This window comes from Pogoniulus pusillus, chromosome 9 (genome assembly GCF_015220805.1).
Source record: "Pogoniulus pusillus isolate bPogPus1 chromosome 9, bPogPus1.pri, whole genome shotgun sequence".
NCBI lineage: Eukaryota > Metazoa > Chordata > Aves > Piciformes > Lybiidae > Pogoniulus > Pogoniulus pusillus.
This window is the reverse complement of record NC_087272.1, coordinates 33,082,713-33,106,750: the sequence shown is the minus strand read 5'-3', so window position 1 is coordinate 33,106,750 and position 24,038 is coordinate 33,082,713. Positions and strand designations below refer to the sequence as shown.

The window sequence follows — 24,038 nt, the reverse complement described above, 5'->3', positions numbered from 1 at the left end:
CCAGAAGCCATTCTGGCAAAGAGGTTTGCTTACCAAAGAAGTACAGGGGCTGTGAAGAGATGCAGTAATAGCCAAAACAAGTCTTGAAATTGCAGAAACCCATTGTATTGAAGTTAGCTGGTAACCTCCAAATAACCCTCTCAGGCTCTGTGAGTGCAGAGAGCAGCAGGCAGTGGAGGAAAATGGAAGCTTCTGCTTAATCTTCTTAATATTTTCAGGATAATAAAAGAGAGGTTAGTATACTTAGACTCTCTAACCTGGAATATTATGTATAATCCTATGGGAAATAGCTCTTCAGCAAATTTGCCCTGACTTTCTGGTTTATGTGGGCCACCATCCTCCGAAAAAAACCCAAACAAACCCAAGTTTGCCCAAGTCTCACCACAGGCTTCCAGTACTTCTGGTTAACAGAAGAACTTGCTTTGCCAGTCTAAGCCTAGGTGAGGTTTCATGGTGTTACCAGGTTGCATGCACAAGAGAGAAGAGTCCCCGCAAAAGAGGCTGCATTTCAGAAATTAGGATATTACTTATAATATTTAATTAAAACAGGTTTTGATTGAAATACATTTGCAGATGACTTTTAGTTCATAAAGCTTTTAGTTCAACTGACTGAGGTTTTTTGGTCCTTTAAGGGTATAGGCTCTTTTCTTCCAAAATAAGATACTAGATCCAAGAGTACCCAGAGTAACTCTTTGTAAAAGCAGGAGTCTTTTTAGCCTGAGCTCTCAGATGTTTGGTCCTAAAAATCCTTACTTCTTAAATAATACACTTCTAATGCTGCAAAACCCAATTAAAGCTCACAGTTTTACTATTTCACTCAGTCTTTCGTTGAAGGTTATTTTTCTCTGGTTGGAAGAAGTGTTTTTCAAGAGCGTTGACCAGTTCATCTAGTTCCTTCTTCAGCTGCTCAATGTCACTGAGAAACAAAACACACACAAAACCAGGAAGCAGTGTCACAGTGGGAAGTGGAAAAGCAGACTGCCAGTCTGTATAGCTTTTCAGTCTGTTGTACCATCTTAGACAAACATTTTCTACCAGTACCAGAAGTGTGTATACTTGATTAATGATGATAGAACGGCATAGGTTGGAAGGCACCAGAGAGATCATCTACTTGAACCTCCCTGCCATGGGCAGGGGCACCTCTCAACTAGACTCTGCTGCTCAAGGCCTCATTCAACCTGGCCTTGAACACCCCCAGGCAGGAAGCATCCACAACCTCCCTGGACAGCCTGTTCCTGCCACCCTGAAGAATTTCTTCCTAAGATGGTAATGTGCTGGTGTTCACTTCCAACTGAAGTGCACGAAGGCACTTAAAAGGGAGAAACACAAATCCACAACAGAAACTAAAATAAAACATCCAGCTTGAATTCAGAAGATGATCTATTACTGAATACAAGTCACTAGAAATATAGTTTTTATACCTGCAATAGTATTTTCAGATGAATTTAATCTGTGATGAAGCATTAAATTTTTCATCACGTGAATTAATAATCGCTTATCTTTAAGACTGTTTAATTTCTAAGGTGCTCAGTCAAGGACATAATTGCTAAAAATGAAAGCTCAAAACATATTTGAACACTTTATACATAGTTATAGAAGTTTAAAGCAATTATGTATGCAAAAAAGAGTGGATAGATCTACTTTCAATTAAGGCAGGATATTTTTCTTGATACTGTTTTCACTGAATATGAAACCAGATTCAAAGGAGTTTCAACGACAACAGGAGGACATCAACACATTTTTGCAGAACTGAAGTTTTTTTACACAAATTCATTCACTGAAATAGGGACTGCAGGAATATTATTTGACTATGGAGAACCCCTTCCCCCCCTAACCAATACCACACACAATACCTGTTTCCCACAGTGACAATACCTGTTTCCAGGAGGTGCACAGAGTTCAGAATAGTATTTGATCTTTGGTTCTGTCCCGCTGGTTCTCATGGTGGCTACCCCTCCATTAGCAAAAGTGAAAGTTATCATTTGGCTGCTTTTACTGGTGGGAAGTATCTGGAAATAGAAGAATAATTTTTTTAGAAGCTTGGAAATTGACTCTATAAAATGAGCTTAAGACAAAAACCCACGATCAGATGAAATTAAACTCTGTTGTTTCCTTTGTTCTGTGGAGACCACAACAGGCAAATGACAGCTCTACCCTACATCTATGATCTGATAGGCAGCCAACATTTTGCCTGCAAACACAAATTACTCTCATGGCATTTCCCAGAATAAAAAAAACCCATAGATTCTGAAAAAAAAAATTAAAAGACTCAAAGGCACATCTCAGTACAGTTAAATTTACAAGAAAATGATGCAAGATTGCTGCTGCAGCAAGAGAGGAAAACCCTCCTACCTCTCTTTACAGACTGTTCTCTTCAAGAGAAAGAAACACCAGAAAACAAACCAAAAAAACTTAACCAGCCCCCAGTCTCCATATCCTCCCACCAAGGCAAAACAATCACCCTCAAACTAACTTATTTCAAGACTCAGGATGTACCATGATAAAGCATAGAGAGTTTTATCTATGTGTATATACATTCTTGGATGACTTGCAGATCATTTCAAAGAAAATATACTTACAGCCTTTTGATCTGGCTGGCTGCTGTCATAGCCAGTGGTGAGATCTCTTATTCCAGAGACTTTAAATCTACCACAAGATTTTGGGTATGTGTTTTTCCCATCAAAATTTCTAAGGTTGTCAAAAAGCTGTTGAATAACTTTAGGGTCATGGCAGATGAAATATGAAGCTTTTGTAATATGGAAGCCATATCTGTAAAGACAAAAATGAAGAAGCAGTGTTCTTCTTAGAGGTGCACACCACACGTTACAAAACAAGAATCTATACATGGTCACTCAACTGTAGAATCACTTCACCCTCCTACAGTTTTGAAAAGGGCTCAACAGCTTAATTGTCCTATTTTACATACATTAAACAAAGTCTTGTGAGGAGCAGCTGAGGGAACTGGGATTGTTTAGTCTGGAGGAAAGTAGGCTGAGAGGAGACCTCATCGCCCTCTACAACTCCCTGAAAGGAGGTTGGATCCTGGTGGGTGTTGGAACAAGTGATAGGATGAGAGGAAGTGGCCTCAGGTTGCCCCAGGGGAGGTTTAGGTTGGACATTAGAAGAAACATCTTGACAGAAAGGGTTCATAAAGGCTGGAACAGGCTCCCCAGGGAGGTGGTTAAATCTCCACCCCTGCAGGTAGTTAAAAGCTGCAAAGATGTGATGCTGAGGCACATGGGCACAAGTTATTCCTGGGGAGATTGTGACTGGAATTCAGAAGAAAATGTTTCACCATGAAAACAGTTAGACATTAGAATTATCTCCCAAGAGAAGCAGTGGATTCCCCTACACTGAGCACTTTCAAGACTCAGATTGACAGGGTACTGAGCCATCTCATTTCAACTACACTACCACCTAGAAAGGCTGGAACAGATGATCTTTGGGGTCCCTTCCAAGATGGCACTCTGATTGTCTGATAGTTTAGCACCAAACTTGACAGAGTTAGATAATGGTTGGACTTGGTGATCTTAAAGGTCTTTTCCAACCAAAATAATTCTATGAAGTAATCAGGAATTAGTTAAGGTGACATGACTATTTTTTAAACACCTTGAAGCTATACAAAATGAAGTCATCAATATTTTCATGCTCATGAGGCAGTTCTTTCTAGAGGATTACTACTGACACAGATTGTGTTAGTAATAAAATAGTCCAATTTATTTCTTCACATACTATAGGTTGTTAACCAGCCTGATCTAGTTGGAGGTGTCCCTGTTCACTGCAGGGTGGCTGGACAAGATGACCTTTGCTGGTCCCTTCCTATCTGATGCAGTCTGTGAATCTGTAACTCTGGCATGTAGAATGGGGAAAACCTGAAAGCTGAACTCACTCATCATAGACAGCTTTCAGCTGCTGAGACAAAGTCAAGTTCCTGGTGGCCAAAAAGCTTGCCATCTCTGCAGTTATAACAGCAGCACTGACACCATCCTTGTCCAGAACAGCAGGACAGCACATATACCCTAGAGAAAAGAAATCAGGTATATTTCACGTGCTATATTTAATATATTCTTATGAAGAAATAAGAAAATGGAAGGAAGGAAGAAGCTGGGCTTGCTCAGCCTGGAGAAGAGAAAGTTCCAGGGAGACCTTCTAGCAGCCTTCCAATTATGTGAGAGTGGCTACAGGAGAGCTGGAGAGGGACTTTTTACAAAGGTATGAAGTTAACAAGGTAAAGGGTAATGGCTTCAAACTGGAAGAAACTTGATTGAGATTAGACATTAGGAGGAAATTCTTCCCTGTGAGGGTGGTGAGGCACTGGAACAGGTTACCCAGAGAAGCTTTGGAGACTCTGAGCCTGTAAGTGTTGAAAGACAGGTTGGATGGGACACCTTGAACAAGCTAAGCTGGCTTAGGAGGAGATATCCCTGCCCATAGCAGGGGATTTGGAACTAGATAATATTTAAGGTCCCTTCCAACCCAAACCACATATTCATAGCTTTTTTCCCCATGGCTTTCCAGTTTACAAGAATTAACTTGGCAGGGAAGTCTATCTGTCTTTTCTTCATTTTTAAACTTAGCTTCAAGCTGTCAGCTAAACATCCTCAAGTTGAAATCTGAAAAATATGGGGTTTGGGGTTCTTTTAAACAGCTTGTGCAGAACCTGCAGTCCAAGTCTATGTAGCCATGCTACTGAAGACATATCCACTTGGCCCATATCACCATACTCTGTGCTAAGCAGAGCTGTAAGGTATTAAATCAGTAATAGTGTGATGGTTTGGGAGTTATCTGCCCTCCCACACTTCAGAAAATCACCCAGACTAGATTTAGATGGCTGGAAATTAAGAAATTAAGCTGTATTTACATCTTAATACAATATACAGGCATACATATACACAAATATATACAGTTAAATACAAATTAAAAGTAACACAGAAACACAGTGCCCCTCCCAGAAACAATTGAAGGCCCCAGGATGGCTCCCGACCTAAACTCCCTTCCCCCTCCCTCTTTCCCTCCCTTCAGAAATAACCAGATCAGCCCATGTATATCTCATGTGAGAAATCTGGAGATCTGAGGTGAGATGTCAAAAAAAGATGACAAAGAGGTTAGAGGAAAAAAGGGGTTAGGTGGATTAGAGAGTTAAAGGCAGAGTCAGTCAGAGACCAGACTGCCAGAAAGAAGGCACAGCCCAAAGTGAGAGCTGAGCAGTGTGTGTGTGAAGTGCCTGTCTCAGCTATATTTCGACTAGTTGGGTTTCTCAGCAGAAGAATGGTGATACAGGGCACAGGTTTTTCTTCTTTCTTTCCACAGCTAAGGATTTAATTTCTCTCAGTAAAAATTTCAGTTAGTCTCAAACCAGCACAGATAGGAATTGTTCAAATGGATGATATCAGTTACTCACTGGAAATATACCCATTGTGTTATAAGCACCTTCACATTCCCATTTTCTGTCACTATTTTACAGGATACCAGACCATAATGTTCTGTTTCTTACCTATAGCCTCCTCAAATGCAAAAAGAACAGCTTTTCCCTGGTCCATCAGCTGTTTGGCACGGTTGCCCATCCACTTGAAACCTGTCAGTGTTTCCTACAGCAGTGAGGAGAGGAAAAAGGGAAAAAAAACATTGAAAAGCAAAGCAAGGTTTAATAAAGACACAAGACCATGCAGGTAAGCAAACAGAAGAAGATGGAATTACATGCAACAGCTCACCTCAAAGTGAAAGCCTTCCTTCAGTGCAATTGCTCTCAGGATTTTGGAGGAAACAGTGCTGGATAACATGTAGACATCTTTAACAGCACAATTATCCCTGTTGTGATTTTTCCAGCAAGTGAAGATCCACCAGCCTAAAAGAGCTCCCAGCTCGTTTCCAGAAAACACTTTCCATTCACCACTGCATGGAAAAAAAATAAACAGGAGTAGCAGAAAGAACACGAGGAAATAAAATAGAAACAACAGAAAACCCATAGGGATTAAAACAGGAACAACAGAAAGCACGTGAGAAAAACATATAACTGACAGAAAGTACATCAGGGAAAACATAAATAACCAAAAGTACAGGAATTCAAAGGATAATACTAGGGGAAAAAAAGGGGAATAAAAAGAAGAAAAAAGCAACTGCTGGTTCTTCCATACATGAATACAAGCAAATAAAACCAGTGGCAGTAACAAGTTTTTATGTGTGCAGTAGGAACAAACAGAGAAAAGCAATGAAGCTGGTGAAGGGCCTGGAGCACATGACCTATGAGGAGCATCTGAAGGAGCTGGGGGTGTTCACTCTGGAGAAGAGGAGGCAGAGAGGAGACCTCATCACTCTCTACAGCTGCCTGAATGGAGGTTGAAGTGAAAAGGGGGCAGTTTCTGCTTCTTGGTATCAAGCACCAGGACTAGAGGAAATGGTTTCAAGCTGAGCCAGGGGAGGTTCACGCTGGATGCTAGGAAATATTTCTTCACATAGAGGGTTGTAAAACATTGGAATGTTCTGCCCAGGGCAGTGGTGGAGTAACCATTCCTGGCAGTGTTCAACCCGTGTGGGCCTGGTGCTTAGGGACATGGTTTAGTGTTGACCCTTCAGTGTTGGGTCCAGGGTTGGACTGGATGATCTTTGAGATTTCTTCCAACTAGATACATTTTTGTGATTCTGTGACTCCAGATTTCCTCCTCCAAAGAATTCTCAAGTGTTACAGACCTCTTCCATCACACACAGCAGCTTTTGAGTTTATCCAAACATGGAAGAGTACTTTTCCAACATATTTTAAGTAAAACAACATTATCCAGCAGATGATAAAAACCCATGAATAAGACAAGCACAGACACACAAAAAGACAATCCTCAAGTGATCAGTATTTTTAGTTGACTCAGCAACAAATACCTTCTATTTAATCCCAAATACACTAAATTGTGCACCAAAGAAGACTGAGAAGAAAAAAATCTCTAACAGGTAATAAGAAATAAAATATTATCATGGATGTGTTGCTGGAACATGAAAAACTGAAGGCGAAAGGGAAAATGACAGATACCAAAATTGCCCTAAAGTTCCCAGCCACAAAAGGGGACAAAGACAGTGCCAAAGTGACAAAAATCAAGAGCTCCAGAAACAGTACCTGTGGTGAAAGAGAAGCAGACTCAGTCTCCTGCATTTATTGCTGCCAACAGGCACAAAGCAATGCGCAAGAGCGCGGAGAGAGCGCGCTCGAGCAGGAGCTTCTGTCAAAGAAGAAGGACAGAGACTGTAGAGGCTACATGAATGTGGGAGTAGTGTCTGAGCAGCTACAGCACAAACCTGAAAGGAGGACAGAAGACTGGAAAATAGGGAGACAACTCAAACTGTCTAAACAGTTAGCAAAGAGGCAGCAGAAGGAAAGCACCACGCTCTCAGTGGTGCTAAACACAACGAACTGACACCCCCCTTCAGGGCTCTAAAAACTTCCAGCCATCAGACAACAACCACCAGTGATTTTGGCACTCTTGTTTTAACCCATCACAACTACCACAAAATGGAGCTTTTTATGCTTTTCCTCAGTGCTGTATTGCTAAAGGAGGCTGGCACAGGCCCAAAGCATTACAGTAAGGGTATTCCAGCTAACACTGCCCAAGGTGCAGCAGACAGTGCCCATGCTGAAGGCAGAGAAGCCTCCTTTGGACTGTAACACCAGATGAGTTTTAAAAAGTCCCAAAGAAAACACTCCCATCTTTCATGCTGCTACAAGACCAGATGAGATTATCTGGTGAGCAAAATGGATGCCTGCACTGCCTGATTTGCCTGGATTTCTAGAATTTGCATTTACAGGTTCAAGTATCTGCATCATCCACAGTCACTGTCATCAGGTGCCCTATCTCATACCCTGGGACCAAGGGCTGTTGCTGTGGTGTTATATTCCTCTTCCAGCTCTCATACACAGGGAATTAGTTTATACTATTTCCATTTCTGGCTCAGCAGCAGAGTTCTGCTCTGCTCCTTCCTGAGATGAAAACCTTGAAGTTTCACTTCCATTAAAGACTTATGATTTCTAACTGCTTGGATTAGTTTCTGCTTTGACAAAATGCAAAAAAGAGAAACACCACTCTTTGTAGATATGACTGCAAGCACAGTGCTTCAGCTTGTTTTCATTCATCAAATGTAACTAAGCCTATAAAGGAAAATAATTGTAGAAGGATAGATAGAATGTTTGGGGCATGCAATAAAAGCAGGGCAATATTGAGTCAGAAAGAGAGGTCACACTTTCACACATTAAAAACTACTATGAGAAGACCCTAGCTTGAGCAAGGTTAGCTTTTGTGATCCTGTTCTTTGATGGGATATACACACATAAATAATGCATGGATAGCTGGTCTTTGAAGGAAAGAGTGAAAATAACTCTACTGAGAAGTAACAAACCCAGACAAAGCTTCAGGTGAAGTGCAGGTTTGTAACACTGGGCATGAAGTGAGGAAATGAGCAAGTCCCAAAACATCTAATGGTTATAAAATGCCCAGCCTAACAGTATTTGAGGACTCAACTAAGAACGTGGATGTTCCCTATTCCTGAGATTATCAGGGAACTATAAAGGCTCTCCTGAATAATCAAGGCACTATTTAATAAACATAGTATGAGAGGATGCTTATCAGCCTGCCAGTAACAATTTCTAACTGGAAGCCTACCCTTAATGGGGTAAAGCATAGCCACCACAATTCACAAGCTTCTGTGCATGCCTGAAGTACATGAAGTGTCAAGCATTTATTTATTCAGGCTTCTCCAGAGTGTCTAATCATAGAATGCATTGGGTTGGAAAGGACCTTTAAAGGTCATCTAGTCCAACCCCCCTGCAGCAAGTAGGTTAACCACTTGTTGGCCTTCTTGTTGATGGCCTTTGCCCTCTGGCTTGTGCAGTAACTTCTGAAATAAATTCAGGTCCAATCAGCTGATTTTTCCTGTGTGCCTGGAGCCTGAACCCACAGAAGAACACAACTCTACCACATTCACTCATTGTGAGGTAATGCAGGTAGTATTTCACCCAAAGTCCCTGGTGACCACCTCTATGCACAACACATTTCTGAGACCTGTAATTCATATATTAATTTATTTTGGTCATAGTACAAGTGCCAGGTCCTGCACTTGGGTCACAACAACCACAGTTAAAACCCAGGCTTGGAGCTGGAAAGCTGTCTGGTGGAAAAAGACTTGGGGCTGTTGGTCAACAGCTGGCTGAACATGAGTCAGTGTGTGCCCAGGTGGCCAAGGCCAGCAGCACTCTGACCTGGAGCAGGAATAGTCTGGCCAGCAGGAGAAGGGAAGTGATTACGCTCCTGTAATCAGCCCTGGTTTGGCTGCATCTCAAATACTGGGTTCACTTTTGGGCCTCTCACCTACTAGAACATTGTCCTCCTTTGGACCTGCTCCAGCAACTCAAAAATACTGGTGAAGGATCTAAAGAATAGGTCTAGTGAGCTAGCAGCTGAAGGAACTGGGGTTGTTTACCCTGGCACAGGGGAGACCTCCTTGCTCCCTACAACTCCCTGAAAGGAGGTTGGAGTGAGGTGGAGATTGGTCTCTTCTCTCTAGTATTGGTGACAAAACAAGAGGAAATGGCCTGAAATTGTGCCAGGGAGGTTTAGTTTAGGTATTAGGAACAATTTATTTCCTGCAAGAGTGCTCAGGCATTGGAACAGGCTGCCCAGGGAGGTGGTGGAATCAGTGTCTCTGGAGATGTTCAAGAACAGTGTGGACATGGTAGTTTGGGACATGGCTTAATGGCCATGGTGGTGTTAAGTAAGGTTAATGGTTGGACTCAGTGACCTTAAGAAGTCTTTTCCAACCAAGACAATCCTTTGCTTCTATACCAATTGCTGATATGTGTGAAAAGAAATACAACTCTTTATTGTAATTATTTCTTTTCCTCAAACTTATCACTTCTGAGGTGAAATTCACTTCATATTTGTTACTTTCCTAACATTCTCTTCCTCTTTTGTATATATAAAACCATATATAAATATATATATACAGACACACATATACATGTATATTACATATATACACACAGTAGTCATTATCTCATTCACTGCCCCCACTGTGCTCTGCTTCATGCAATCCTCTAATTTCTAGGTGTTTTCAGAACCAAAACAACTACTGTGACTATTTAACCTTATTTTGCAACACAGGTGGCAGGGACCCCCCCAGAGATGCCTGGCATTTCAGTAGTGTGATGGTTTGGGGGTTACCCCGCCCCTCCCACACTTTTGAATTTGCCCCAGCTAACTCAGACGGACCCTGGGAATATAGATGAAGCAATTTATTTACAGCTAGCAGAATTTACAAGCAGCTATTTACAATATATACAGTTATATACAATTATATACAGAAATATACAAAGGATAAACAATACAGAAGCACAACTCCCCTCCCAGAAACCTGAGTCCCCAGGAGGGGCTCTCAAACCACCCCAACACCTCCCCCCGGCCCCTCTCAACCTTACCCCAGTTCTCAGGAAGAAGAGAGGTGCAGCCAAGAGGTTAGGGAGCAAGGTTAGTAGGAGCAGGGTTAATGAGATGTGACCAGGTCTAAGGCAAAAGCAAGAGTGAGAAACAAAATGGAGAAAAAGTCTTTCTTCTTCCCAGAGTTCTCAGCGTGACTGTGAGAGAAGTTGACATCAATTGTTTTCATTTCACTGCCCGTTATCTAGTTCTGTTACCAAAACATTCTAGCTTGCTTCAAACTAGCACAAGTAGAAAACAGAAATTTATTCCTATTATTTTATTATCATGTATCAGAATTACCATACCTCTCTTGTTTCTCTGCCACTGCAAGTCGATCAGCATCAGGATCATTTGCTAAAATGATTTTTGCCCCATCTTTTTCAGCCAAAGCAAAAGACAGTGTCTGGAAAAGTGGTAAGCAAGACCAGATGAGTGTTAATGCTCCCAAAGAATATTTTAGCTTTATTTTTTTGTTGTCTCTCTATAGTTTTTAAATCAATTTTTAAATCAAATCCACCCAAAACTATGAAAAAAAATTAAGGTACTTACCAGAACACCTTTGCCTTCTTCAGGATTTGGATACTTCACTGTTGGAAATTCTGGATCAGGATCTTTCTGCTCTGGGACAGCAAAAGGAGGGCTAAGGTCAAATGCCTTGAAGGCCAACTGCACAAATTTATGACCCACTCCATGCACAGAAGTGTGAACAAATTTCAGGTTTGTAGCCTTGTTTATATTCCTGAAATAAAACACATGAACAGTAAACTGGGATGTGGAAGAGTAATCTGCACAAGGTTTCAAACTGGAAGAAGCTGGATTTAGATGACACTTGAGGCAGCAATTCTTCCCCATGAGGGTAATGAAGCACTGGGACAGGTTGCCCAGAGAAGCTGTGGAGGCTTTGAGCCTGGAAGCATTCAAAATGAGGTTGGAATGGCCATTGAGCAATCTGGTCTAGGAGGTGTCTCTGCCCATGGGACAGGAGATGTGTCTTGATCTAGATGATCTTGAAGGTCCCTTCTAACTCAAGCCATTCTGTTTGTCTATGAAGACTGACTACATGCAGAAACAAAGAGGACTCACAATTCCAGACCACTGCTAAAGTCATAAATTAAAAGAGGTTAGATTTTGAAGGTTACTGCCTGAAAATTGGGAGAGCATCATTTTTCAGCAGCCTGAGTTGTTCCTGCTATCTAATGTCCTGCCATGTGCCTATGAGTAGAATAAGACAGTACATACACTCTGGGCACCCCAAAAGAGGTAAGTGGAGAATAAATACAACTGGTTTGTAAGACTTCATGCCCAGCTCTGTCACTTACACCGGCACCAAAGCCTGTGAACGCAGTGACCTCTTTTGAGCACACTCGTTCTCATGCAGTACACCACCTAGGGTGCAGAACGTACCTAACAGCAAACAAACTCCTTAGGAGACACTGAACTCCTGTTCTGAAAAAGCAGCCTAGAACTCCTTCTCAGCCTGATTTTTCACAGGGCCCCAGCTTTATAATCTTGGCTTCATTTTTAACAAGAGCATTATTACTGGTGGTTAAACTTTTGATGTAACTATGCAGATCTAACAGTTTGCTGCTCATCTAACCCTTAAACAGCCACTGGTTTAGTTTTCACTGAGCAAGGGACAGGAAGAGGCTTGTGCAAGTGCCACCAGGAGCACACAAAAATAGAATGACAGATCAAGACTTCCTTTTTCCAGAACTGGCTTAACAGCCTGGTTCACCTTTTCTCTTAGAAGCTCACTTTAAAGCTGCTGGACCACCAGACAACTTACCCCAGCATGCACAAGACAACCTCAGAGTTGCTGTGGCACTTGGTTCATGTGTGTGGTTAGGCAAATACAAAGAAATGATCTGTTCATGAACTGATGGCTCAATTTGCTGGGTTAGATTCTGCCACACCAGCTTTGTGAACTGGCTTCACCAGTTGCTTCACCACAGGTGACCAGGAGGCACAGACAGAACTGGATCATGGCCACTCTGACCTGCAGCAATTCAAACTGTCCTGCTGACATACCAGATGGACGATCCCATGCTTTTAGCAGAGTCCCCCCCAGCTACCTGTGAAAGCACTGTTTCTGGATGTCTTTGAAATACTCCTTATTGACTGTGGCATATGGATCATGAAGTAGCAGGCTGCTATCAATCAGCTTGTCATTCCAAGCCTGAGGCCATGGCTCCTGGTTCTCCTCAATAGCCTGAGCAATTCCTTTGTCATGAGGGGAAATGATCTGAGCACCATTTTCCCAGTAAACCTAAATAATAAGCAAGGTGACAAATTAGTCAGTAATTTTGTAGGTTGGTTTTCTTATTTTCTCTTTGCTGGCTGTACATTTGGTAGAGTATTACAGCAAATTAAAGTATACCCAGAGTACTCCTCTGTTTATATTCTCAGTGTTTCCTCTCACATCCCATTTCTGTTCTGTAAAAAAGCTGTTTAATCTTATCAGAAGATACTGAAATCCATAAACGAAGCACAAAAGAAGACCCAGCTCATTTACTGTGAAGATTTAAAGCATCAGCCTGTGGGCAAGTTACCAACCCTAAGGCTGGCAGACACTATTTCATGTACTTTCTTCCAGATTTTTAATTCCATTCTCTGTATTATACTTATAGCTGAGAGGAAGGAAGAGTGCAGGGTGAAACATGTTTACCACCAAAGAGTAAGGAGAAAGGCACAAGAACTTGGCAGCTGCCCACAGCTGCAGTGTTGCCACAACAGCAAGCACACATTCAAGTAAGTTTCCAGGTGTTCTTTTTGTGGTACACACATTCACAAAGAGGTGTACTCATTTATATTTTGGCAGCTGTTTACACACTTTTTTCTACTGGTAGTTTCCAGACCACAAGTTTAAGGAAAGACACCAGGCCAGGTACATGAATAACAAAATGTAAAGAAAAAAATAACTTCAATTGAATAAACCCAATTAATAAAACATCCAAACATGAAAACACCAATACAGGAAACACCAATATATATATATTTACACAGATATGAAGTTCTGGAGATAGAGACAGCATGAGATCATCTCTGTTAATGCTTTAGTTTTCTATTTAGAGGACAAAAAACATCCCCCAACTTCCATATTTATGTTTCAGAAACTATATACAATAACATTAGTGTCTCTACATGGAAAAAAAAGAGTTTGCATAAAGCCAGGAAAGAGATTAGGTAGCAATACCTTGTACCCATTATCTTGTTTTGGGTTGTGTGAAGCTGTAACCATAATTCCAGCACAGAGCTTCAGATGAGTGACTGTGTAGGGCTGTAACAAGAGAAAACGATCTGAATTGGAATGTGCAAAGCAGTAGATATTACTTATTCTCATGCAGATGCTATACAACCATTCTGCTGAATGAAAAGAAAGCTCAAATGTGATTCCTACAGGCTGTGCAGCACTTGTTCTACCACACCCCCTGTGGCACAGCTTCAGCCCTTGCTTTTTCTTGTGCATTTTCCCCATGTAGATATTCTTAGTATTGTTTCAGGTGCTTTGTGGACCTATAGAGTAGTGGTTTTATAGAAGGAAACTGAACGTGTGTTGCCTGCAGCAGAACGACTTGAGGCATCTGAGGTCTTTAAGGGTGCCAAATCTGCTGGGATAATGCATTGAGAACTATAAATGGGGCAGTCTTATCCATACTATCTTCTGAGAGCAGCCTATGTACAACTGCTCCATCATGGTTCAAGGAGGAATTGTTATGGAAAGATCTCATAAATTACTTAAAAATAAAATAAAGCATGATTTGTGACCACAGGTCTAGTCTGAATTTACCCCTGATTCAGTAATTTAATAGCAAATGCCATCAACTGCAGTTCTCAACTGCTTCAAGCTGCACCATGAAGAATCTGACACTAAATCTACTCAAACCTTTACCAATACAAGAATGCTACATGCAAACGGCAGCTGAAGGGAGACCTTCTGGCTCTCTACCAGTCCCTGAAAGGAGGTTGGAGGCAGGTGGGTCTCTTCTCTTTAGAATCAGGTGACAGGATGAGAAGAAATTACCTCAAGTTGCACCAAGGAAGATTTAGGTTGGCTATAAGAAGAAATTCCTTGGCTGAAAGGGGTCTCAAAGACTGGAACAGGTTTCCCAGAGAAGTGATCAAATCCCCATCCCTCGAGGTGTTCAAAAGCTGCAGAGATGTGGTGCTGACGGACATGATTCAATTCCAGGCTTGGTAGAGTTAGATAATTGTTGGACTTGATGATCTTAGAGGTCTTTTCCAACCAAAACAACTATATGATTCTAAAGTCTTCTTCCCACTGTTTTGTCTGCAGCACTCACTAGACAAGTGGTATGGGGGAAAAGCTGTTGCTTTTAGCACAAAGGTGGAGGTTTCCTTTATTGCTCTGGAGAGCTGTCACCTAGTGATCCGGTGGGGAAAATGCAGACACCTTCAACAACCGACCCAGCACATCACTGCACCCTGCTGCCTGCTATTTAAAAAGAGATTCCTTTGGATTCAATACCCCTCAAAAAAAAAAGGAAATAAATAATAAGAATCTAACATCCCTCCCTTCACAACAAAACCAACAAAACTAAATTTGTCTGCAAGTTTCTGACTTGAGCTTCCACAGCAATCTAGAAACAATGAGATGTCTTCCAAAAGAAACTTGCCTTAAAGCAGGAATTGACTGGAAACAAATCCCATTGTCACTAACACTCCACTACGCTTCTTCCTTGTCTTGCTGTGCAGGTTGTAAACTAAATATAGCTAAAGAAGAAAAGACTAAACTGCAGGTAGAGCTTAAAAAGCTGAAAGTGTCTTTTAGTTTGTGTGTATATAAATTATGACATAATTTGTATGCATATAAGAAGATGTAATAGAGAAACTTACCACAAAAGGAGTTGGTGTTATATCAGAGAACAGATAAACTGGAACTCCTTGGCTGATGAAGGTATTAGCAGCAAGTCTTGCAAACCTGAACAAGAAGAAAAGATGTCAGGAAAATAGAATTAATTTTCTAACCAATTAGTTTTCTAAATGTCACAACTTCTCCACTTGAATTTAACCCCCAAACCCCACATAAATACATTCCAAATTACTATAAAGAGCCAATTTAAATGTGCTCCCTCACTACTCTCAACAGACAGAGCACAACACTAACAACTGCTCTGGCACTAGCAGAATATTAAAATACTGTAAATCCCTTACCTTAATCTACAGACAGGAAATCCTGCTGAAGCAGATCACACAAGACAGCTCCAAAACACTTAAAAGCTAAGAAGTACCTTTTGCTGCTCCCTCCGCTGGAAAGATGGGCACGAGCGTCAAAACCAATCACAACTCCTCTCTTTTTCAGGTCGCTGAAATTCTTCTCCAGGTACCTGCAAAACCCCTGAAGACAACAATAAATCCACCTCATTAACTCACCCCTAAAGATTTACTTTATCATTGCATTAAGGCTAAGATGCTGACACTTCATAGACGTTAACACAGTAACGTCTCACTGAACTGGGCTGAGATTCAATTTATCTGGGACCAACAAACACCAAGAAACATCAGAAGCCTTCAAATCACTACAGTGAACCTGGACAGCATTGAAGTACTTGTCCAAAAATTGGAACCAGCTCCTGAAAGAAGCAGTTAACACAATTAGTCTGAAGTGCAGAACCTAACAAGTGATTTAGCTGTACAGTCTCAGGTGAGGAAGAGAACAGCAGCCCAGTGTTTCAGTTTTATAACACCTGTTAGGAGATGATCCACCATTGCTCCAGGCTGCAGCAGTTTAGAGTTTTGGGTTGCCTTTTTTTTTAAGCTCTCTCCAAGCAGGTCTACTTTAGGGTCTGTAGGACAAGGGGCAATGGTTTGAAACTAGAGCAGGGTATATTTAAATTGGACATCATAAGGGAGTGGAATATCTCCCTTATGAGGAAAGGCTGAAGGAGCTGAGTCACTTTAGCTTGGAGAAGAGGAGGCTGAGGGGTGACCTCATTCATGTTTGTAAATGTGTGAAGAGTGAGTGTCAGGAGGATGGAGTCAAGCTCTGCTCAGTGACATCCAGTGACAGGACAAGGGGCAACAGGTGCAACCTGGAGCATAGGGAACCACGTGAACATAAGGGAAAACTTTCTCACTGTGAGGGTGACAGAGCCTTGGCTGCCCAGAGAGGTCGTCTGTGTGAACTACTGTCAGCGATTGTGCTCTAGAAGTGGGGTTGGACTGGATGATCTCCAAAGGTCCATTCCAACCCCTAACATTCTGCAATGAAGTTGTTTACTGTGAGGGAACACCAGAACAGATTGCCCAGAAAGATGGTGGAGGCCCCATCCCTGGAGACATTCAAGGTCAGGCTTGATGGGGCTCTGAGCAAGCTAATCTAGTTGGGGATGCCCTTGCCTCCTGCAGGGGCAGTTGGACTAGATGACTTTTAGAGGTGCCTTCCAACCCAAATCGCTCTATGATTCTGTGATGTTGCTTCACTATATTTACTGAAGTTTGCATCCAACATGCAGCCAAATGCTGCCTAAATACTCAGGATGAACTGATCCCTGTCAGCTTAACTGTAGCTGTGTATAAATTCAACTGCCAATGAACTGTGGGAATTAACTTCAATATTAAGAGTTTCATAGCTTCTCTCTGCTTGTATTTAGAGATCAGCACTTGGGTAATAATTATTATTTAAATTACTTCCAACAACTGGAGTTTTGCTTGTCACAAAGGAGGCTTTTCCATCCATAGTTACAACCAGATGAGTGAGATAAAGTGCTTAAGGTGGGTACCTGGGTTGTCTGGATAATGGTCAAGTCATTCATGTGGGAGATGCCTGCCCCCATGGCAGCTCTGAGCCCAGCTGTGCCAAACTCCATCCGCGAGCCAAAGTATTTCTGCAGTTCAGCTGCATTTCCTTCATCCAGCAGCTGCTTCACTATGGCAGAAGTCTTAGGATTCTGTAGACACAAAATTCAGATGGTCTAGGAAAGGGCTGGTTGGTTTAGTTCTAACACCATTGAGCTACTCAACAGAACTGATTTCCTTTCCCATCCTCCGTACTGGGTTATTTCAGTACCAAAACATCACATCCCACTTCAAGAACACCACAATTCCTGCTACATCTCCCTAACTTTAAGTCAGCACAATCTCAAACATGCCTTATTTTTATTTACTTCATTAGGTGCTGCCTTGACAGCAGTGTGAGTATATATATCTGTATCACATTTAGGGAAAAGATTTCCCAAGATGTTTATTTTAGTATTTTCTGGGTTCAACAACAAACCACAAAAAGCATCTTTGCAGTTAAGAGTCTTTTTGTCTACCTAAACATGTAAGAAAGTGAGGCAAGCTGATGGCTGAGAAATATTTGTTGCTTCCATAGTGCTAGAAGTAGAGTTTCAAAACCACAGATTCCTAACCTTGTCCCAGGAGTAGCTAAGACTGAAGGCAGCAGCAACACTAAGAGGACTGGACAGAAGACTAAAAAACCTGACAATTTGCAAGATAGTTGCAGGTAATGCTTGTAAAAATAAACACAACCCTGAGGATGAAAGCAGAGCAACAAGACCTAAATTCTTACATAAAAGGACAGTGCTGAGTGGTTATGGAAAGGCCACATCAGACAGCACAAGAACAGCAAAGCATGCTCAACTCTCAGCTGTGTCTACCAGCTCTGTTGTTATCAGCTCTCTCTGCTTCCAAATTCAGGACTTGGAATGGTCCTGTGGGTCCCAACCTGACAGGAGGTTGGAGTGAGGTGGGTGTTGGTCTCTTCTCCAAGTAAGAAGTGATAGAATGAGAGGAAATGGCCTCAAGCTGCACCAGGGGAGGTTTAGGTTGGATATTAGAAGAAACTTCGTGACTAAAAGTTCTCAAAGACTGCAGTGAGCTGCCAGGGGAGGTGGATGAATCCCTAGCCCTGGAGGGGTTTAAAAGATGTGATGTGGTGCTGAGGAATATGGCTTAGCCCCAGACTTGGTAGAATTAGATGCAGTTTGGACTTGATGATCTCAGAGGTGTCTTCCAACCAAAACAATGCTGTGATTGTATGCTAGACAGAGCACGCACAGCAGCAGGCACCTGAGTTAGCTTGCATACCAAGGTGTGAACATTCTGCACCCTAAACTGAGACCAGAGTCTGGATGCCCTAATCTTTGTCCTATACACCTGCTGCTTCAGGACAAACACCATAGTTTGCATACATACTCAAAAAAAAAAAACAACCCAAAGAGCTTTTGGTGCTGCAATGCAGAATAAGGTAAACAAGTGGAAAAAAAAACAACAAACCAGACACATTTCCTGGGTGTAACAAGTTAATTAGATACCTTAGAATGATTTTCAGTTTAAGAATTACCAATTCACCAGCCCAAGAATGTTGTAACTGACAGTTCCTTGTAGGAGGTTCATCATAGTTCTGTATTGCTACAGAGTAATTACAGGAATAAATATAATCCTGTGTCATTACAGAATAGGTCAGCATGACAATTATGAGTTTAAAAGTCAGCCTAAACTTTTTGCTGCAATATCAGGCCTATGTCTTGGAAGTAAAGGGTGAATGATGCCTTTTACACCAGGTTTTGTACACTACCTAGTCACCTTGTCATGAATTTTATTGCTTAGGTTGTTCCCTCCTGCCCTCCCTCCCAAAAAAACCCCAAACCCCACAAAAGTAAAGGTAAAAGCCATGCCCAAGTCAGTTTAATAAATGCCTTCTTCAGAGTGTCTGTTAGAACTGTTTAGGAGGGACACTGAGATGCTTGAGCATGTCCAGAGAAGGGCGACGAGGCTGGGGAGAGGCCTTGAGCACAGCCCTATGAGGAGAGGCTGAGGGAGCTGGGATTGGTTAGCCTGGAGAGGAGGAGGCTCAGGGGTGACCTTATTGCTGTCTACAACTACCTGAGGGGAGGCTGTAGCCAGGAGGAGGTTGCTCTCTTCTCTCAGATGGCCAGCACCAGAACAAGAGGACACAGCCTCAAGCTATGCCAGGGGAGATTTAGGCTGGAGGTGAGGAGAAAGTTCTTCCCTGAGAGAGTCATTGGGCACTGGAATGGGCTGCCCGGGGAGGTGGTGGAGTCGCCGTCCCTGGAGCTGTTCAAGGCAGGATTGGACGTGGCACTTGGTGCCATGGTCTAGCCTTGAGCTCTGTGGTAAAGGGTTGGACTTGATGATCTATGAGGTTTCTTCCAACCTCGGTGATACTGTAACTGTCCTAAGAACCTGTAACGAACACAGTCATAAAACCAGCCTGGTAACGAGCTCAGTAATTGTCATCTAGGTAGAAACTTCCCATTAGGTCAGCAGGACCTTTTTAGGCCTCCAGTCTTGCTCTTGCAAACTATTATTTTGTAAGAAACATGCAGCTTATCATCATTAAATATTAACCTATCTCCACACATCAAAAAGGAACCATTTTAATATCAGAGTAAAGGGACAAGGGTTATATTGGGATTCTTCTGTTACCCAATAGCAACATGCAAGAGCTCCCTGAGAAATGAAAATACTTCATCGTTTTTGAGCAATTAGATATGGCTATTACACACTGGTCAAAGACAACTGTGACATGTTCCCAGAGATGCTGCATCACACTTCTAGAGGCTTTCACAGAAGAAATTGTTCATAGCGGGGGTGGTGAAACAATCAACAGGTTGCCCAGGGATGTTCAAGGACAGGTTGGATGAGGCCTTGAGCAACCTGGGCTAGTGGGAGGTGTCCCAGGCCATGGCAGGGGAGTTGTAACCTGATCATCTTGAAGGTCGCTTCCAACTCAAACCAGTCCATGATTCTATGACAATTAAATGATTACACATAAGAGAGAGATACAACTAACACTGGGGTTGTTTAGCCTAGAGAAGAGGAGGCTCAGGGCTGACCTCATTGCTGTCTACAACTACCTGAAGGGAGGTTGTAGCCAGGTGGGGTTGGTCTCTTCTCCCAGGCAACCAGCAATAGAACAAGGGGATAGAGTCTCAAGTTGTGCCGGGGTAGGTCTAGGCTGGATGTTAGGAGGAAGTTGTTGGCAGAGAGAGTGATTGGCATTGGAATGGGCTGCCCAGGGAGGTGGTGGAGTCACCATCCCTGGAGGTCTTCAAGAAGAGACTGGATGAGGCATTTGGTGCCATGGTCTAGTTGACTGGATAGGGCTGAGTGCTAGGTTGGACTGGATGATCTTGGAGGTCTCTTCCACCCTGGTTGATTCTATGATTCAAGAAAGTTATGGAAATGCAAGGCCCATTAAAACCAGACTGTTTGATCAAAATCAAGCAAACTGGGTTAAAAAGGAAGACACAGAAACTGATCGTAAATTGGTGTGATACAATAGGGCTGGTTTGACAACCTGAGTAATCAAACCAGAGCTGGCTAACTGCTCTGTGAACCTGTCAAAGGAGTTTTAATGAAGAAACAGGCTTGAGGGATTCTAATGACATCTTTTAGAACCTGAAAAAAAGGCTAAAATAAATCATTACTCTATGTTTTCACTGATGATCTTGAAATAAGAAGATCCTTTACCAAACTACTACATAGGTTGCAGAAAACTCAGATCATTGCACAGTGCTAAGCCCAGCAGTCACTGAAGTGACCAAAGAAGGACAATGGGTAGTGAGTTACAACACAGCCATATGAATAAATTTCATGTATTGGGTAAAGGAAAAACCAAACAACCAAAATTAAAACATGCAAACCACAGGTGCCACATATGAGCCTGCATCTCAGTGGGAGCTGCAGCAGCAAACAATTGCAAAGGTGTTTCCAGATCACTACTGTGGCAAAACATTTCTCTACACACATCAATTATAGAAACACACAGAATATTTCACTTCTGCCCACAGTGCTGTCAAGAACAAATCTGATGACACAAAGGTAAGCCTTAAGATGTTTAAGCACCCTGACAGGAACGGAAATAATGTATCTTAAACTGTCCCTGTGCAAAAGTAGGAAAAGGGAGAAAAAACATGAAAAGAGGGAATAGTGAAGATATAGGAGTTAACAATGAGCACCACTAAGCACCAGGCAACGTTGTCAGAGGCAGAAGAATGTGGCCACCAAGGTAAAGGAGGGTCATCTTCACTTCCACTCTGCCCTAGTAAGGCCCCTTCTAGAATACTGTCTAGTTCAGGACTTCCCAGTTCAAGAAGGACAAAGCACTGGAGAAAGTTCAGTGGAGAGCCACCAGGATGATGAGGGCACTGGAGGCTTTGCCTTGTGAGGAAAGGTTGAGAGAGCTGGGGCTGTTTAGCCTGGAAAAGAGCAGACTGAGAAGGCATTGTATTAATGCTTATCAGAAGCTAAAGGGTGTCAGGAGGATGGAGCCAGACACTTCCCAGTGGCACCCAGTGACAAGAGACAGCGCACACAAAGTGGAACACGGGAGGTTTCACTCACACAAAAATGAAACAACATTTTGAGGGTGGCAGAGCACTAGAACAGGCTGCCCAGAGAGGTTGTGGAGTTCTCATCTCTGGTGGCATTCAAACCCCACCTGGGTGTGTTCCTGTGTGACTTAATCTGGGTGACCCTGCTCTAGCAGGGTGGTTGGACTTCAGAGATCCCCTCCAACCCCTGCTTTGAAACAAGCCTGCATGTCTTTTGGATACAGTATTACAGTAAACAAGATCATTGGAATGGGCTGCCCAGGGAGGTGGTGGAGGCACCATCCCTGGAGGTGTTCAAGCAAAGCCTGGCTGAGGCACTTAGTGCCATGGTCTGGTTGACTGGCTAGGGCTGGGTGCTAGGTTGGCCTGGATGATCTTGGAGGTCTCTTCCAACCTGGTTGATTCTATGATTCTATGAGGTTTTTAACACAGAAACACAACACAGCCAATACACTCTCGGCTTTAATAACTTAAGTCTATCAGCTGCCCCTACAACAGAAGCGCTTAGGAATAACAGAATCACGGAATGGTTTTGGTTGTGGAAGATCTTTAAGATCATCCAGTCCAACCATTATCTAACTCCATCAAGGCTGGGGCTAAACCATATCCCTCAGCACCACAGCTCTGCGGCTTTTAAACCCCTCCAGGGTGCTTAATATAGGCTCTTCTACAAAATAAATCCCACACAGCTGACAGCCAGAGAAAGTGGCGATACCTGGAGACCCAGCAGAGGGGCTCCCGAGGCAGCGAGGGGGCTGCAGCGGCAGGGGCCGGCTGAGGGGCAGGAGGGCGAGCGCTGCTTTGCCAGAGGGCTGCGACAGCAGCGGCAAGAGCCAGCCAGTGGCTCTGCCACACCCAGCACCGACACCACAGCAAAGCCGAGCAGAGCCCCACAGCTCCGCGCCCCCATCGCCGTCCCAACCACATTCCTGCGTGACCGGGAGGGCCCTCACGTCCTGGCACCCGCGCGGAAAAGAAGGGCCCCGAAGGGCTGCCCCTGAGCGCCCCTCACCTTATCCCACTGCAGCCACTGCTGGGCTGCGCGGTGCAGCGCGCCTTCCCCGGCGGAGCTCCGCGCTGCCATGCCTGCCTCTGCCCGACCACCGCCTCCGCCGCCTGCTCCTTCCCTCTTCCGGGGCACGCCCGCTCCGCTCCGCCCGCCGGGGCCGGGCCGCCCCTCCTCCGCCCCGCACACATGCCCGGGGCCGGGGTCAGGGCCGGGGCTAGGGCCGATCCGGGGGCGCCTCACCTCCGCCCCGCCCGCCGGGGCCTCGCCCGGGTTCAGGGCCAGGGCCGCTTCACGTCCGGCTCGGCCGCCCGGCGCTGGGAGGTCTGGAGGGAACTTTGGAACGGGTTTAACCAAGCTCGGCGCACCGCGGGCAGCCCCGCGCTGGGGAGGAGGAAAGGAGCGCGATTCGCGCTGCTAAAGGGCAGAAATGTCCTCATCCACTGGTCTGGTGGGACGTGCCCCTGCCCGCGGCCGGGGGTTGGAACTAGATGACCTTTAAGGTCCCTTTCAACCCAAATCATTCTGCGATTCTATAAACGCCGCTTGTCTGCGCTCATCGAGCTGCTGCCTCCCCCCCATCGGGACCGGCAGGAGAAAACTAACGCTACAAGTGTAACTGTTCATGGGTATTGCACTAGGGCTGCTGAGGAGTCTTTTTAAAGGCAATATGGGTGCTCTGGGAAGGGCTCTAAAGTGTGATAAAGATTATCTGAAAGGAGCTTGGAGTGAGGGCGGTGTTGGTCTCTTCCCCAGAGAAACAGGTGATAGAAGAGGCAATGGCTTCAAGGGGGAGGTTTAGGTTGGACATCAGAAGAAACTCCTTAGCTGAAAGGGTTCTCAAAGACAAACAGGCTGTCCAGGGAGGTGGTTGGATCCCCATCCCTGAAGGCCTTTAAAAGCCTCAGAGGTGTGGTGCTGATCTCTTCCAACCCTGATGATACTGTGATACTGTGATGTTTTAGCCCCAGACTTGTACAGTTAGATACTGGTGGGACTCAACGATCTTCCAAGCAGAACGGCTCTATGATTCTGTGCCTCGTGTTTCTCTTTTCATTGGGCCGTTTTGATTTCTTAGAACTTTCTGGGCAGAAGTCCAGCCCAGAGAACACTGAACTCTCTGTCTTGCATAACAAGCTATCTGGCATCAGCTCCAAAAACGCTAAGGGAAAGAGTAGTCCGCTCTGGAGCTTCAGGAGCAAGGCATTTACTGTTCAGCTTGTCCCTACCTTTTGCCATCTGCCTGAGGTGAGCTAGACC

The 24,038-nt window shown here is 43.7% G+C and overlaps 1 protein-coding gene across 1 annotated transcript; it reads right to left on the bottom strand.

Moving 5' to 3' along the window:
* Positions 1-515: 515 nt before the first annotated feature.
* On the bottom strand, positions 516-22,889 carry PGM2 (phosphoglucomutase 2). Its single transcript, XM_064149120.1, has 14 exons — positions 22,785-22,889; positions 17,192-17,359; positions 15,701-15,807; positions 15,306-15,390; positions 13,645-13,728; positions 12,524-12,717; positions 11,001-11,190; positions 10,757-10,854; positions 5,712-5,892; positions 5,495-5,588; positions 3,890-4,019; positions 2,580-2,769; positions 1,876-2,009; positions 516-916 (listed from the first exon to the last, which is right to left on the bottom strand). Exons 1-14 carry the CDS (start codon positions 22,854-22,856, stop codon positions 814-816), a joined length of 1,830 nt encoding a protein of 609 aa, XP_064005190.1. The 5' UTR covers positions 22,857-22,889; the 3' UTR covers positions 516-813.
* Positions 22,890-24,038: the final 1,149 nt, after the last annotated feature.

Coding starts and splice junctions, on each gene's coding strand:
- PGM2 (XM_064149120.1), bottom strand. CDS start 22,856: ATGGCAGCGCGGAGCTCCGCCGGGGAAGGCGCGCTGCACCGCGCAGCC. Junction 17,360..22,784: donor AGTGGCTGCAGTGGGATAAG/GTGAGGGGCGCT, acceptor TTGTGTCTACAG/AATCCTAAGACTTCTGCCAT. Junction 15,808..17,191: donor CCATTATCCAGACAACCCAG/GTACCCACCTTA, acceptor TGTTGTCTTCAG/GGGTTTTGCAGGTACCTGGA.